Source organism: Uranotaenia lowii, chromosome 3, assembly GCF_029784155.1.
Source record: "Uranotaenia lowii strain MFRU-FL chromosome 3, ASM2978415v1, whole genome shotgun sequence".
NCBI classification, from domain to species: Eukaryota; Metazoa; Arthropoda; class Insecta; order Diptera; family Culicidae; genus Uranotaenia; species Uranotaenia lowii.
The window spans coordinates 56,139,534-56,155,968 of record NC_073693.1 but is presented as its reverse complement, the minus strand read 5'-3'; the positions used below and the strand labels follow the sequence as shown (position 1 = coordinate 56,155,968).

The 16,435-nt window shown below is 36.1% G+C and overlaps 1 protein-coding gene across 1 annotated transcript; it reads left to right on the top strand.

The window, feature by feature from the left end:
• Positions 1-6,262: 6,262 nt before the first annotated feature.
• On the top strand, positions 6,263-15,818 carry LOC129752211 (splicing factor, proline- and glutamine-rich-like). Its single transcript, XM_055747999.1, has 2 exons — positions 6,263-6,459; positions 14,713-15,818. The coding sequence occupies exon 2, from the start codon at positions 15,354-15,356 to the stop codon at positions 15,816-15,818; it is 465 nt and encodes a 154-aa protein (XP_055603974.1). The 5' UTR covers positions 6,263-6,459; positions 14,713-15,353.
• Positions 15,819-16,435: the final 617 nt, after the last annotated feature.

Genomic DNA, 16,435 nt, shown 5'->3' with positions numbered 1-16,435 from the left:
CAAATGAAAAAGAAGTTTGTTTCTACATAACAATTTTTGGAATCAAACCTTTTTTTCAATAAACTTAACATACTCTGCATGCTGTTGACAACATCTAGCCAAGTCAAGATATTGACTAAAATCTTGACTTGAGTTTGTCAAGTGTCAACACATCTGTATCTAAGATTGTTCTAGATCAACATTGATTATGTGAATACTTAAATCGAATTTCAAAATAACTTCCTTTTTTTATCTTTTAAACATTTTTACAAACACATCGAAAATTGGCTGGATCCTACCAAACTATAATAAAAAAGGGGCCTTTAGAAATTATGCAGATTCAAAATAATCAATAAGGCTGGAACAAATATCAATTTATTCTTTTGTCTCCCCCCCCCTTCGAAAATTCCAAAAAACCCGAAGGGGGAAATAAATAAAGTTTTTAGTATTCCGTGGAAATTTTGATGAAAAATTCAAGTATCCGATAGATTACAAGACCAAAAAAGAAATTTTGGAAGATGGAAGTAATTTCACCATGTGTATTCTTGATTTAATTGAATTTTTCAATAAAAAATTTCATTATTTTATAGGTTTTGTGCAATGATATAGCATGCAATTTTTTGCATCCGAGATTTTGTGCAATTTATTCCAATTTATTTGTTTTTCGCATTATTTTTTATTGTCCCCCCCCTCGCGATGTTCCAACTCTGAGTGACAAAAGAAGGATTTGAAATTTGTTCCGGCCTAATATTATTTGTAAAGTTCATTTGGTTTTCCGTGACATTATTTTTTTATAAAGGTGTTATTACAACTGATTAACAAAATCTGCTACCAAGCTTGTTAGCAAGATAAAATATAGAAATACTTGCGAAAGTATAATCACTGAGACTGAACACTCAATTCCGTTAGTTGGATCATTTTTGCAGCAGTATGCAATATCGATATCAGAGTGCGCATAGATCGCTTTTGATGAAATGCTATCCCAGTTGGAAAGTGCCACCCAATTTTCAAAGAAAAATAGGCAATTTCAACGATACAATCGGGCTAAACAGGTAAATTTTTCCTATAGAGAATTTTTTTATCAAATTTAGCAAGGTTCGTAATACCGACGGCAGGTGGCAAAATTAGACAAAAAAGGATCAGTGTGATCAGTTGTTTAATAGTGTGTGTTTTTTCTCTCACAGAGGGCAGCATTGCCCTTCATGCTTCGTGAAAATGAATCAGCTGAATACTGTTTTCAATACGTTTTCAGCTTTTTTCCAAATGAGAACCCTGTACGCATCGTGATTGAAGCAGTTTTTTTGTGTCCACACCCTAAATGTCGTGATTCGAGATTAGCCGGCTCAGTCACCTGATGTCAATCCAATTAAAAATGTGTCATTGGTTGGTTCGATTGCCGTGGAAGTTGGTATTACAGGCTTTTGGAGCCGGAAATTGTTCCTGATAAGTAACAAACCCGTCCCACTTCGGAAAAGGAGGTCCCATATAAAATCGACGTAAAATATGAAAAAAATCTATTTTTTTTTTCACGTGATCTATATCAAAGTTGATAAACATGCAATTTGTGACATATTCTGCGTCAGTTTGCTATGAAAGCGTCCCTTTTATGTAGCGGAAGGGGTCTTTTTATACAATGCATGAAAAGGCTGTGAAAATTCAAAATAAATCACGTGGAAAATGATCGACTTGTGTCATATTTTACTTAGATTTTATATGGGACCCCCTTTTTTACGTGAGAGGAGTTTGTAACTTATCAGAAACAATTTCCGGCTCCAAAAATTCATTATACCAACTTTCACGACAATCGAATCAACCAACCAACGACACCAAAACACTTCTGCATATTGTAAAACACGCCAGCTAGTTTCCAACGTAAAATGGCTCAATGCAGGAGTGCCATTTGAAAAGACGAGAAAAAATGAAATTCAATTATTGAATTTTGCAATTTTCATAACTTCTGAATTACGCATCTTAGAGGTCCACAGTCTTTGGCAAAGTTGTTCTTTGAATCTTCAGTACTAAGATGCAGCTTTAAAAACTTGATTTTAGTGCAACAGTAGGATTTTTTGAACAAAAAAGTCACCTTTTCCATACCTACTGAATTTTTGGCTACAGCCCATTTCGTCAATTCGTATAGCAGTGTTTCTAGATTATTTTGATGAATAAATGAACACCCTGTTTAGGAATTTTTCAGTAGGCTGCATATATTGGAACATCATTCGTATCGCCTGGGCCCGAGATTTAAAAAAAATGAAGAAAAAAACATAAAAAATGACAATCTTTTCAAAACAAACCCCGGTACCTTAATCTCATCATAAAATTCTGCATAAATTCTGTTGTTAGTTCAGGCCACAGGGGTTTTGAGTATCGAAAAAAGTTGTAATTCTACGCACCCCACTATGCATACAATTATTGTTTGCAGCATTTGAATCTGTTATAATTGACTGATAACGCCGGAAAAATTTACTTATAACAAAATTACAACATTATTTTTAAATTTTTCCTGATGATCACCTTTAAGAGCAAAATAACTGGTGTTGGAAAAACGTTTTAGAAATTTCGACACTTGTAAAAAAATTTGAAAATTTTACCATGCAAAAATGTTTTCAAGATCTTTGGGCGTTGTATTTTTTATACTGCTTCTATTTCAGCCGTATGTGATAGAAATCGAGCTATTTTTGCATCACATCATGCGAAAATAGAACACGTGTTGTAAAAAAATGGAACGCCGAAGAATCTTGAAAATGTTTTTGCATGGTAAAGTTTTCAATATGTGCCACAAGTGTCAAAATTCCTACCACTTTTTCCCAACACCAGTGAACTTGCTCTTACCTCTATCGTCTTGGTTTAAAACTACATGAAATAGACCAGAATCCGTCAGCAAAAGTTTCGAAGGAACCGTTGTTTGTGCCTTTACAGGAAGGTTGGTGTGTTTTTTATTTTGCCTGATGGTTTCTTCATTCATTGATATTCAATCAAATATCCACATTATCATCTACAGTTTTAAGCAGATGATTCAAAATATACTTGTTTGAGCGCTGATGTGGTCTAGTCGATAGGCTGGCGCGAGTCTGGTAACCCAGACGTACTGGGTTCGATTCCCGATATCGGTAAGAAAAACTTTTGGCTTCGAATCCCATAAGTTGCCGACAGGTAAGATGTGTTTCATTGTATAAATAATTATATATTTCAGAGGGAAAGCATCTGGGGTTAATCTGAAGAGACTATTGCAAGCTGAGTGGATTGCCAACCTTTGTAGGTCTCTGAAGGTTAGATGCCTTCCTTCGACGAACCATCGGCCGTGGAAGCCTGAGAAGCAATTCGAATGCCAAGCTCAAATATACTTATTTAATAGTGCTTCATTAGAGAAAAGGCGCGTCCATTTCAGGAAAACATGAAATTTTAGTTGAATTTTCCTTTTATTACATATTAAAATCTCTAATGTTTGCCCAACAGACCTCTTGTTTGTGTGTGTAGCAAAATCCTATTATCATTTGTGTTCGAGGGGCTTGTGATATAGCTCAGTTGGCAAGTCAGTTGCTTCCTGAGCCTATGTCCGTGAGTTCGAGCCCAAGAGTAAACATCGAACGCAGTTGTACCGGATGAGTTTTTCAATAACTATCCGCCATCTGCAACGTTGATAAAGTCGCGAATGCCGCAAAGATGGTAAAACGACTATAATCGAAACAACAAAAAATATTTGTGTTCCATAGATTTATTGTATAATTGAGCATTCTGTTTTGAAAAGCTTTGTATTTCAGAAATTATTGAAGTTCTTCTAACGAGATTTAGTGAACTCCATATGAAGAACTCAAAAGCAAAACTAATCCCTGAAATTCTCTAGTAAAATTAGACTTGTTAGCGGTTTATTATTCTCAGTTCATCTTCTCAAAATGCTTCACAAAGGCTCTGAAAACGATTTTTTTTTCTCTGATTTTTTCCAAGTTTTAAAATTTGCGGAAAATTTGTGACAGTGTCAAAGCTGCAGAATCGGATAGTGATTCACATTTTTATTTGTATTTTATTGGAATCATTTGAGTTTTTCGAGCTTTAATAAACAAATTTGGTCGACATTCTCCAGCAAGGTGGAAAATATCGAAATTTTTTATCTCAATCTAACTCAGATTTAAGAAAATATAACAGGAGGGTTTAAATATGGAAACAGGAACAAAACATACCAAACAACGATCTTCAAAAGCCGGAAAATCACAACCTGAATCTGTTACAGCACGCTTTTTTCGGGCATTGAATTCAACAAGACCATTCAGACTTAATTTCTAAGGGTTGTTGATTTTTTTTAAATCAATCTTCAAATCAACGACTGCACTGAAATTGACTCAACACGGTTTGCTACCTTATGCTCACAATAGTATGGATCTTGTTCTTACTGCTCGTGGTCTGGTTAAGCGTATTTGGAACTCTGATATGGAAAACTTTGTAAAAAAAAGAAACAAAAGCCTTTACTTTCGAACGACTGATTTAGTATGTCAAGTTAAGATTTTCAATACAAAAGGTTAATTGAATTACAAATCGAAATTTACAATGAAAAATTAGTTTCAAATCGTGAACGTCATGAAGTGTCGTAGAATGAAATGTCTCATGCCAAGGGTGATTTAAGATTAAATTCTGCCGGAGACGAGCATAATTGTTGACTTGCTTGTTAACACTTATTTAAGATTATTTTCATATACTACGGTGAAAATTTAACTAGGAAAAAATCGTCATGGAGGGGGGGTCTCTTTTGCAGTTCTGTGAAATTTTAAATATTTTAGTCCTAAACTTGGCTCTGTAACGTAATTTCATTGTTTTGCATCGAACTTACTCGTTGTTATTTAAAATCTACAATGTTCAGTGATTTATGAAAATGTGAATTTACGGGGACTCCAACGTCCCCAAAATTTCAAAATTTTGCTCACCGCCCCCTGAAAGTTCTCAACGCCACCAGGGGTCTGTAGAGACCACTTTGAAAACCACTGACTTAGATCAATACTTCTCGTTTGAAAAAACTGTGAAAAATTTCTAAAATTCTATAAAAAATTTAAGAATGTGATACCAAGGAGATTTATGTATGAAAATTACACAATGGGTAGTTTGCTGTAAGGATTGGGACCCATCTTCTTCTATGGCGTCAAACATGGATTTAACGAGCTCAAACTTGTCGTTGCTCTACACTTTCTGATCAATCACATCCAACTGGATATCTCAATACATGACCAAATGCTGACTGGTGTCTTTTAGGTGTATGATAAATGGATGCCGCGTTTGTCAGCTTTGAACAGATTTTGGTCCTGGGCGTCTTTTTTATGGAGATAATCAATAAAAGAAAAGATCATTACGATTTTTAGATTGCAATGACAGCTGCCAAATGCTACATATATTCTAAACAACCGTTTTGCAATTAAACGACTGTACAATTTTTTGATCTCATCTCAGCCACTTAAAATCCAAATACGCTTTTATATTAAAGATGCAAATAGCTTTTATTTTTTCCATAATTCCTAGATATGATATCAAGCTTACTCTGTCAACATTCCTTCGCACCAAAACCAAAGTTCATCAAACCTAGCCACGGTCAGTCGGAAGAGGCTGCCCATTCAACTTGAGCATCCCCAAATTAGTAGCGAACTAGTGCCAAAACCACAGCACCTACAACATACACATGTACCTACATCTTAAGTATGTATACTATCAGCAGCAGCAGCAGCAGCTCCACTGATACTAGAGCACCCAGCCAGTCATTTTTTTCCGGGGGGCTCTCACTCTATTTAGTAGCAACCTAGTCGCACTCGCAACAAAGTTGTTCATTCTCCTCCCAACAACAACGAGACCGCCAATCCAACAACATTGTTGTTGTTGCTCCCAACCCCCCTTCGACCCAATTGTCTGCTCAGCTGGGGTGTTGCTCGGGATCCGGCTCTGCTCCCCCGTCGTCGAGGGGGTGGCAGGCTGGCAAGCACTCAGCTAAAGGCTCTCCTTCGTTTTCGTCTGATCGTCGGCGTCGTCGTCGTCGTCGGGACCGCGAAAACCGAAGTGTGATAACGCACTCTGCTGTTCTGCTGTGCTGCTGTGTATGATTTTAGCAACTTAGTTGTTGTAAATTTGTTGTGTTTTTTATGTTTTGGTCATCAGAACCTCCGCTGCTCTCCGAAAGTTGAGCTGTTTTCTGCTGCTGTTGTGTCAAGTGGAGTGTTTTCTCTCCTGTGTTAATACGTTAACTGGTGTGAGTTGTTTTTCATACCTCTACTCAGCAGCACGATTTTTTTCTTCTACTTTATTTTGCCGAATAATATCGGCTTTCCATCCCCGACACGTCTTCATCGGGCCAGATCAAGTTGGGCTGTCGTCGCGCTCGTACGAAGTTAACCGTCTTCGGTCGTCGGTCTTCGTCGGTTTGATCCCTATACAGATTCCGTCCTTGTGTAGCAGAGAGTATAGAAGATTTTTTGATACAATTCTTGGAAACGGTTTCATCATTAGTTGGTAAGGCCAATTTGTGAAGCTTTTTAATCGGCTTGTTAGCTACTTTTTTTGGTGGAAAGTTTCGTGGAGACGCCTGGTGATCGTTTAAGTGAGGCGTTTTGATCGAGTACGTTCGCCTGAAGGTTCTACTGAAGCCAGAAATGGTCTAGTACGCACTGAGTTCCTCCCTAAACTTGACAGATGAATTCTGCTGCTGAGGACCAGTGAATTCGGAGTGTGTGGGTGGGTAAAGGAAGACTGGGAAAGACCACTTGTTGAACCTACCACAATGTGCCCGGATCAGAGCATGGAGAATGCAACCCAGAAGGATTCCACAAAGCTTATGAAACAAAATCTCGCCAATCAACCACCTGTCAATCGGTACCGGAATCGATTCAGCTGATGTATTATGTTAAGTGCGTGCCAAAACACGTCAAAAGTGCCCCACCACTGAAAAACTTGCCTAAATTCTGAACCTCGAACAAACGAACTCACGAAATCGCGAACCACATCAGGAAGATGTTTACGTGTTCTGCTCAGTTGAGTTGAGCGAAAATGACGAAGTGCCATGATGTTGAAAATACCAAAAAAATCAAAAAAATATATGTATAAACGGGTGAATCGTGCGCTCAAAATCTGAACCGAAGCTGGTGATAAGCTCGTAAAAAACAACGAAAAACAGCACCTAGATAGATTACGTATCGTCGTTGTCGTCGTCGTTTTGGTCTCGCGTCTGTGTTATTGAATGCTGTTGGCAAATAAAAAAGAAACTTCGACAACCGAAAAATCCTCTCGCGCCCGTTTGCTCTTAAATATTTTTTCCTCTGCTTGGGGTGGGCTCATCTCCCAATCATCTGTGCCGATTACTATTCCCGAGATGTTTTGGTTTTCAAAGAAGAGCGATAAAAACACAAGTGTTAGAAAGGTAAAAATTGGACGAAGACAACAATGAATGAGCACCTGTCTTTGATTGACAGTTTTGGAAAAATTTTGGCGAACGATTTTTCACGGTAAAAAATCTTCCGACGGGGGCCTGAAAAAACCTAGAAAGTGAGCAAGCAGCAACAAGATGTGATGAGAGCGCTTTCGGATGAAGAAAAAAAAATGTTTTAAGGAAAAAACGCACTCGGCAACAACCACCGAAAAAAAACAGAAGCACAAGTCGTGGGCGGGAAAATCTTTGGGGGCCCCTAAGGTTCCTTCCAGGAAGTTCGCATATCAAGCGGCGCGGCAGCAGAAATAAGAAAAAACGAGAGACCCTTGTTCTTTGAAATGTGTTCCGTCCGTCGGCAGAATTCCGATGAAAAGTTTCATTTTGGATGCTTGAAATTTGATGATTTTCCCTGTGTACCCCAATACTATTCAGGAAGTCAAGTTTGCTGTTGTTGGGGGAAATTGGGGGCAAATTGAGCACTCGGAAAAATTTCGTTTGAAAAATCATTTATTTTCTGGAAAATTAAAAAAAAATGACTTTAAAATTAGGACACCGGTAAACGGAATTTAAGTTGAGGTCTTGAAATCAACTCTACAATGAGAATATCAAATTAAAATTCAATTAGTGTCTCGAAGATTCAGGATTCAGAATTCAGATTCAGAATTCAGATTCAGAACTCAGATTCTTTTTAGATAAGTTAACCACCGTTAATTAAGTTTTTTGTATATTATTTTTCGGCATATCGGTGAAATGTATATTCTTGGAGAAAGAATATCAGAAATGAAATTGATGAAGATGGATAGGAAAATGAGAAGAAAATATACAGATGTTGAAAAGAGCGAAAGAGCATTTTTTTGCGAAGAAAACTTATTAACGTACACCACACTTTACCCCGCAATATTTCATTATTAAGGAGAAGTAGTACCGGGATAGAGGTGGCACTACCTTAACCTATACAATGAAATCTGGTTGGTCCAAAGTCTACATGTGGTGAACACGTATACCCCGGACGGGCCATTTCACATTTCACACCAGACATTTCACCGATATGCCGAAAAATAATTTACAAAGAATTCAGATTCAGAATTCAGATTCAGAATTCAGATTCAGAATTCAGATTCAGATTCAGAATTCAGATTCAGAATTCAGATTCAGAATTCAGATTCAGAATTCAGATTCAGAATTCAGATTCAGAATTCAGATTCAGAATTCAGATTCAGAATTCAGATTCAGAATTCAGATTCAGAATTCAGATTCAGAATTCAGATTCAGAATTCAGATTCAGAATTCAGATTCAGAATTCAGATTCAGAATTCAGATTCAGAATTCAGATTCAGAATTCAGATTCAGAATTCAGATTCAGAATTCAGATTCAGAATTCAGATTCAGAATTCAGATTCAGAATTCAAATTCAGAATTCAGATTCAGAATTCAGATTCAGAATTCAGATTCAGAATTCAGATTCAGAATTCAGATTCAGAATTCAGATTCAGAATTCAGATTCAGAGTTCAGATTCAGAATTCAGATTCAGAATTCAGATTCAGAATTCAGATTCAGAATTCAGATTCAGAATTCAGATTCAGAATTCAGATTCAGAATTCAGATTCAGAATTCAGATTCAGAATTCAGATTCAGAATTCAGATTCAGAATTCAGATTCAGAATTCAGATTCAGAATTCAGATTCAGAATTCAGATTCAGAATTCAGATTCAGAATTCAGATTCAGAATTCAGATTCAGAATTCAGATTCAGAATTCAGATTCAGAATTCAGATTCAGAATTCAGATTCAGAATTCAGATTCAGAATTCAGATTCAGAATTCAGAATTCAGATTCAGAATTCAGATTCAGAATTCAGATTCAGAATTCAGATTCAGAATTCAGATTCTGAATTCAAATTCAGAATTCAGATTCAGAATTCAGATTCAGAATTCAGATTCAGAATTCAGATTCAGAATTCAGATTCAGAATTCAGATTCAGAATTCAGATTCAGAATTCAGATTCAGAATTCAGATTCAGAATTCAGATTCAGAATTCAGATTCAGAATTCAGATTCAGAATTCAGATTCAGAATTCAGATTCAGAATTCAGATTCAGAATTCAGATTCAGAATTCAGATTCAGAATTCAGATTCAGAATTCAGATTCAGAATTCAGATTCAGAATTCAGATTCAGAATTCAGATTCAGAATTCAGATTCAGAATTCAGATTCAGAATTCAGATTCAGAATTCAGATTCAGAATTCAGATTCAGAATTCAGATTCAGAATTCAGATTCAGAATTCAGATTCAGAATTCAGATTCAGAATTCAGATTCAGAATTCAGATTCAGAATTCAGATTCAGAATTCAGATTCAGAATTCAGATTCAGAATTCAGATTCAGAATTCAGATTCAGATTCAGAATTCAGATTCAGAATTCAGAATTCAGATTCAGAATTCAGAATTCAGAATTCAGATTCAGAATTCAGATTCAGAATTCAGATTCAGATTTCAGATTCAGAATTCAGATTCAGAATTCAGATTCAGAACTCAGATTCAGAATTCAGTTTCAGAATTCAGATTCAGATTCAGAATTCAGAATTCAGATTCAGAATTCAGATTCAGAATTCAGATTCAGAATTCAGATTCAGAATTCAGATTCAGAATTCAGATTCAGAATTCAGATTCAGAATTCAGATTCAAAATTCAGATTCAGAATTCAGATTCAGAATTCAGATTCAGAACTCAGATTCAGAATTCAGATTCATAATTCAGATTCAGAATTCAGATTCAGAATTCAGATTCAGAATTCAGATTCAGATTTCAAATTCAGAATTCAAATTCAGAATTCAGATTCAGAATTCAGAATTCAGATTCAGAATTCAGATTCAGATTTCAGATTCAGAATTCAGATTCAGAATTCAGATTCAGAATTCAGATTCAGAACTCAGATTCAGAATTCAGTTTCAGAATTCAGATTCAGATTCAGAATTCAGAATTCAGATTCAGAATTCAGATTCAGAATTCAGATTCAGAATTCAGATTCAGAATTCAGATTCAGAATTCAGATTCAGAATTCAGATTCAGAATTCAGATTCAGAATTCAGATTCAGAATTCAGATTCAAAATTCAGATTCAGAATTCAGATTCAGAATTCAGATTCAGAACTCAGATTCAGAATTCAGATTCATAATTCAGATTCAGAATTCAGATTCAGAATTCAGAATCAGAATTCTCTTTTTGGGGCGACTGTTTAGTTTACTTTTAGTGGGTTGATTCTCGGCTTTCAGAATCAACCCAGTTAAAGATTCAGAATTCAGATTCAAGATTGGAATTTATAATTCACATAAAGTATCTGTTATTGTTCTCAAAAGTTTCAAGTCTCAAAAGTTTTAGTGATGAGATTGTATATTTTACCCCAAATTCTCTACAATAATCATTTAATGTGCCCAAGAATAGATTCTTCAAATGGAAAACTTTTCGGTTAAGCCAATTGGAAAAAGACACAAGCTTTTTGATAGGTTATTCACGGCTGCACCTTTTTCTAACTAGAACTGAATAAGTTTTTGGGAAAACATGGAAACCAAGAATCATTTAATTGAATATCGGAAGGAAATCACAGTTATATCGTTTTTTTCTGTTTTTTGGACAGAATGATTCAAGAAAATTTGAAATCGATTTTTACAGTATTTTCCAAACCTGTTTTTTTTCCTAGAACACACTTCAAAGATGAGAATTCCCTAACAAAGTTTCGATAAATAAAACAAAAAAAACAAGGAACACATCCAAAAAGACCTACCAGAGGAGCAGCAGCAAATGTCTGGGTGGCAGATGAAAATCTGCCTCGTCTCAACCAGACACACATGAAGAGTGATTCCGGGAAATCTTTTTTTTCCTTTGCCTTTTCCATCAGTCGGAAACGCTTAGAGTGCGACAAACAGCAAATTTCTAGGAAAAGGCTAGCTGCTGCTAGCAAGGCGGTTGAAAATTTGTCCTGAGTCAGTTTTGAAAAGGTCCTGGGGTATGGAAAAACTCAAAAATGAATTTCCTTCCCGGAATAAAAAATAATCGGTTTCGAGAAATTTTGGGTAAAATGGACTAACTTTTGCTGAGAATTTTATTTTTATTATTTTAGTTCCGTATATCCGTTCTCAAGCGATAATTTTGCAATCTATCCTTTAAGCGAACTTTATCGGTTTCCTAGAAGAAAAGTTTGCTCCGAGATGTGATTGCTCTTATTTTGAAAAAAAGTGTTGGAAAGCAGAATTACAAAAATTGAAACATATTTTTCGTTTTCAAATTGATAATGTTTTCCATTTTTAATGTTGATTTTTTGATCCCCTGGAATTTTTTTCACAAATTTCTTTTTGGATTTCAAAATAAAACAAATCGGCATCTTTGAAAATTTGTCACATTATAAAGGAGTTACCGTAAACTGGGAAAACTTTGATCACTTTTTTCATTCATTTTTGAATATTTTGGAAGGGGTTGCTTTTTCGTAACATCTAAAAGCTTTAAAACACTTACTGAGGTGAGGAGTATCAAACATGATCATTGATTGCAGTTTATTCAAACGACATTGGTGGTAATAATTAAATGTTTGTTACAAAACCAGACTTCGAGTTTCGGGGTAACTTTGATCACAATGGTTTTTACGTATCTCAACATCTTCAAATTTATTGTTCTGATGCCATTTAGCAAAGAAGGCTCAAAACATCGATAACAGTAATTTCTTGTTTGGACTCAATTGAATTTTTCAACGTTTTCTTTCAAAAACAAATATACTCAAAAGATGAACAATGTTGCTGCATACATTCAGGGGCAAAAATTATAAACATTTTTAAATATTTTTTGCCTAAAAAACAAATGAAATTTTACCATCATCCAATTTCCTAAGTCCTCGCACTGCTCCCATGTTTTTGTTTTCTTCAAACTTAATCATTTTATAAGGTTTTTAGTCATTTTTTCTATACGAGCTTTTTCATGGAAAATTACCGTTTTTTTTTTCAACATCCAAAAGTTATTATCAAACGACCATAAAAATAACACTTAAACTAAACCTAAACCAAGAAAAAAGTTGATATTTTACACTAAACAACCCATTTGTTCCTCAATGATTAAATTTGATCAGGAGAGATGTTTGTTTGTGAGCATTCAAAAAACCAGATATTTTAAGATTTTATAATAACATTTCAAGTAAAATTTAAAATCTCATAATAAAAACCAAATTTAGCTTGTTTGTAACTCAATTTATAGGCTTTTAAACGCTGTAAACAGTTTTCAGATATTTTAACTTAATACTTAGTTAATGATGATTATCTGCAAAAATTACATGTTGATCAAAGTTACCCCGCTGATCAAAGTTCCCCCAGTTTACGGTACTCAAAAATCCTAAAAATCGGGGTATCTGGAACAAGAACCTTTATTCATAATAAGTTACAAAAAAATGGAGTTTTCGATTTGGATGCATCAATATATTCAAATTCACCAAAAAAAAATATTTTTAACCTGATTTATGGCGATAATGTACAAATTATGAAGAATATTTTGCAATAAATTTAAAAATATATATATATAACTAGAAATAACCTTAAAGCTATCTGGCAACACCGTTAATAATTAAAATTACTCTAATATGTGTTGTGAGCCTACTTGGTTGAATAATTCTACTGAATCGAAGCAATCGAATTAGTCCCTTCTATTCAACCACGGTATAAGAAGTTCAGATACCGGTATTCCGATAGCAACTTACTACTGAAGAAGATAGTGAGTTGCTATCGAAATACCGGTATCTGAACTTTTCTTATACCGTGGTTGAATTAAAGGTTATTCGATTGCTTTGATTGGGTAAAAATTACTATCTTGAAAATGTGTTTTCTACGTTATTCTGTGTATGAGGCAGAATGCCGTTTTGAGCTTTTTGAAGAAAATAATAAGTAACATTTTTTTCCTCATAATTTATTTGCACTAAGGCCGAGGAAAACTTGATAAAAACTACGTTTTCTATTTTCTTCAAATAGAAATTGTCAATTTACAACAAAGTTGCAGCCAGAAAGTTTTCCAAAAAGCACTTTATATTAAAATTTTATTTCTGTCCACCTGAACGCCTGAAAAAAAATCTCACATTTGTTTGGACCCGAAAGAAAAGTTTGTGGACCACAGAAATTTTGATATCCGAAAATTTTTAAATTTGACATACAATCATCGGCAATTCGATTAGAAAAAGGAGTATTTTATCGAAAAAAATTGTTCTACAACCAAAGATGTAAATACATTTTTTTCAGTAAAAGTGCTTGGGATAAAGGATATTTTCCTCTGTAAGGTGTCAAATTTTCAGAGGTGCCGATTTTTGCTTGCTAAAATATCTAAAAAACAGCACCTTATTTTATATGAATTCGTATAAATAAATCTGATAGGGGAACATGCCCTATTATGCGCCACCTAAGCGAATCGCTGATTTTCTATGTATTCCACGTACAAATTGTGTTAAAAATGAGTGCAATCGTTGAAGAAAATTGTTTTCTACAAATGCCTATGATTTTTTATTACTCAAATTGCTATAGTTGCTTCAAAAACTTGATTTTTAAAAACCTTATTCAAAGCCACAGAACAAAACTGTGTTGCAAATACGCGCCGCCGTGTATTCAATACGCGCCTAGCAGCCGAACACACCCGAAAGCAGCCGAAGACCGAAAACACACCAATACTTACAGACACTTTGAATGAAAATAAAATCAAAATGGACTAATCAAAAATTAAAAAAAAAAAGTAGATTTTTTGGGCTGAATTAAGGCTCAAAATAAGGTTTCAGACTGTTTTTTCATTTTCAATGAAAATTGGCCTTTTTGAAAAATTAATGCTATTTTCAGCCTACTACGATTGGCGCGTTATAACGAGCGCATGGGCCGTGATAGAACATATCCATAAAAAACATACCATAGCGAGTTCGGTATAATTTTTTAGCATTAAATCGTAGTTTAGATTCTCCTTTATCGATGTGTCAGAAAATATTGTCTTATTCGTTTTTCTCTGCTTGGTGACACCTTATTGAAAGTGTTTTAAAATTTAGATCGAAATGAAGAAAAACCTTAATTGTGAAATTATCACGACACAGGAGCATTTTAAGGAAAAATTCATACTTGCCATGACCAATCACAGCATTTAGAACAAATTGGTAATATTTTGCAGGCTTAAAATGTTTCTGATTCTTCAAAACAAGGGTGGCGCGTATTAGCCACATGGGGCGTTATATGAACTTTTCCCCTATACCAGAACCGGATACCCGGGGCGCTTTCATCACTCTTTTCGAACTTGAAACCGCGCGAAACCAAACTAAAAAAAAAATCGCACACAACACAGGTGGTGTACTTTCTTAAAAACGAAGCCAAACATCCGTTTGGGCCATTCTGTATTAAAACAAACCTTCACGACCGACGTTTGCAGAGCTCTCCAATTGCCTTAGATCAGCACCACCGAATTAATTCGAGAAGTGAATGATACATAGCTGACCGTGCAAATTTGACGTATACCTCTAAAATACATACATAGTTCATAACTGGAGAAGAAGTAAAAACAAGTTATTCTGTTGGTGAGTTCCTCGTCTGAGAAAAAATTAGTGCCCAAGTGAATCGAATCAAGTTTTTTAAATCCAAATAAGTGGGAAGAAGCTTTAATTAATGCGGATCAACGATAGAAGAGCGAAAAAAACATGTGTATGTGCGATCGTGCCCAATTTAGCGGATCGATTTCAGCAACCTCCAGCAGGTTTGCACGCCTAATCGAAATGATTGCTACAGAGTCCCTCTGCTGAACTCCTGAAGAGTGTGCCAACCAAGCTGGATTCCCAACAAGAACATCCATCGACCACCTCAACGGCCACTAGTGGTAGTAGTAGTGGTAGACTGCAAGGTGCTCCAGATCCAGATCAAGCTCGCCAGACCACCCATCATCAACCACAATCGATCGCCCAAGCTGCTGCTTCTGTTGCGGTGGCACCAGAAATGAGTATCTCCCAGCAGAGGTATCATCATCCGCATCATTCAACAAGCAGCATGTACCCTAGCGGCGGACCTAATCGATACTATCGGGAACCGGACCCGGGCTATCCGGAAGATTACATGCAGCAGCACCCGCAACAACAGTACCACCCCCATCAGTACGGACCTCCACCGAGTCAGGGATCCTACGGAGAGGTCCCTCCCTACGAGAGTGGCTACGAGCCGCCACCTGGGTCATCAGCCGGACCCGGTTACGGCTATCACCCACCACAAGGACCGCATGGTCCCCCGCATCCGCAACACATTTCAGCACAGTATTCTATGGCCGCCATGCGCCGTGGTGGTCATCCGGATATGATCAATCGGGGAGGGGGTCCCGGTTATCTGATGCCCTGGTACGGAGGGCCACCGCGAGCTTATCCCATTCCGCCGGAACATATGTACAACATGTATAATTTTAACAGGTAAATTACCGATTAGTTTTGGAAAGTTTGAAATGTTTGAAGTCGTTTGTTAAGATCCAAAATTACTAGGACAGAGATGTTGATAATTTTGATTACCGCAGAATGCTGACATTCTGGGAGGATTTATATCGGGGGACTGAGAAAAAGGAAGGAGATACGCCAATGATCACACAAATCGTGGTAAATTGTTTGTAATTTGTGGTCAATTGTGTGGGAAAATGAGAAGATTTTAGTTGAAATGAGAGAAACCAGAGCTCAGAGAGAGAAAAGTTGCGAGTTGTTGCAAATTGTGAAGCAGTTGTAGAATCATTACAATTCCAAATGCAAAGAATACTCTCTCTCTCTCTCTCTCTCTCTCTCTCTCTCTCTCTCTCTCTCTCTATTGCTGTAAACACGATTTTAAACCTTTTTTCTACTCAGGCATTTAGATAAACATATTAAAACACAATCCCTCGATGTGTCTACATTCGTTCAAATCCGGGCTGCTCGGAGGCCAAAGATCATTCATCCGAAACTTCATATTCCCTTCCAGTCCGATTTGGGTCCGTTTCACCTGATTCAACAAAAGGTCCATGTAGACTTCAGTATTAACTCCAACTCCAACTTAACTTCAGTATTAAG

What these genes read in the sequence shown, in the direction of transcription:
- LOC129752211 (XM_055747999.1), top strand. Translation starts at nt 15,354, where the DNA reads ATGAGTATCTCCCAGCAGAGGTATCATCATCCGCATCATTCAACAAGC.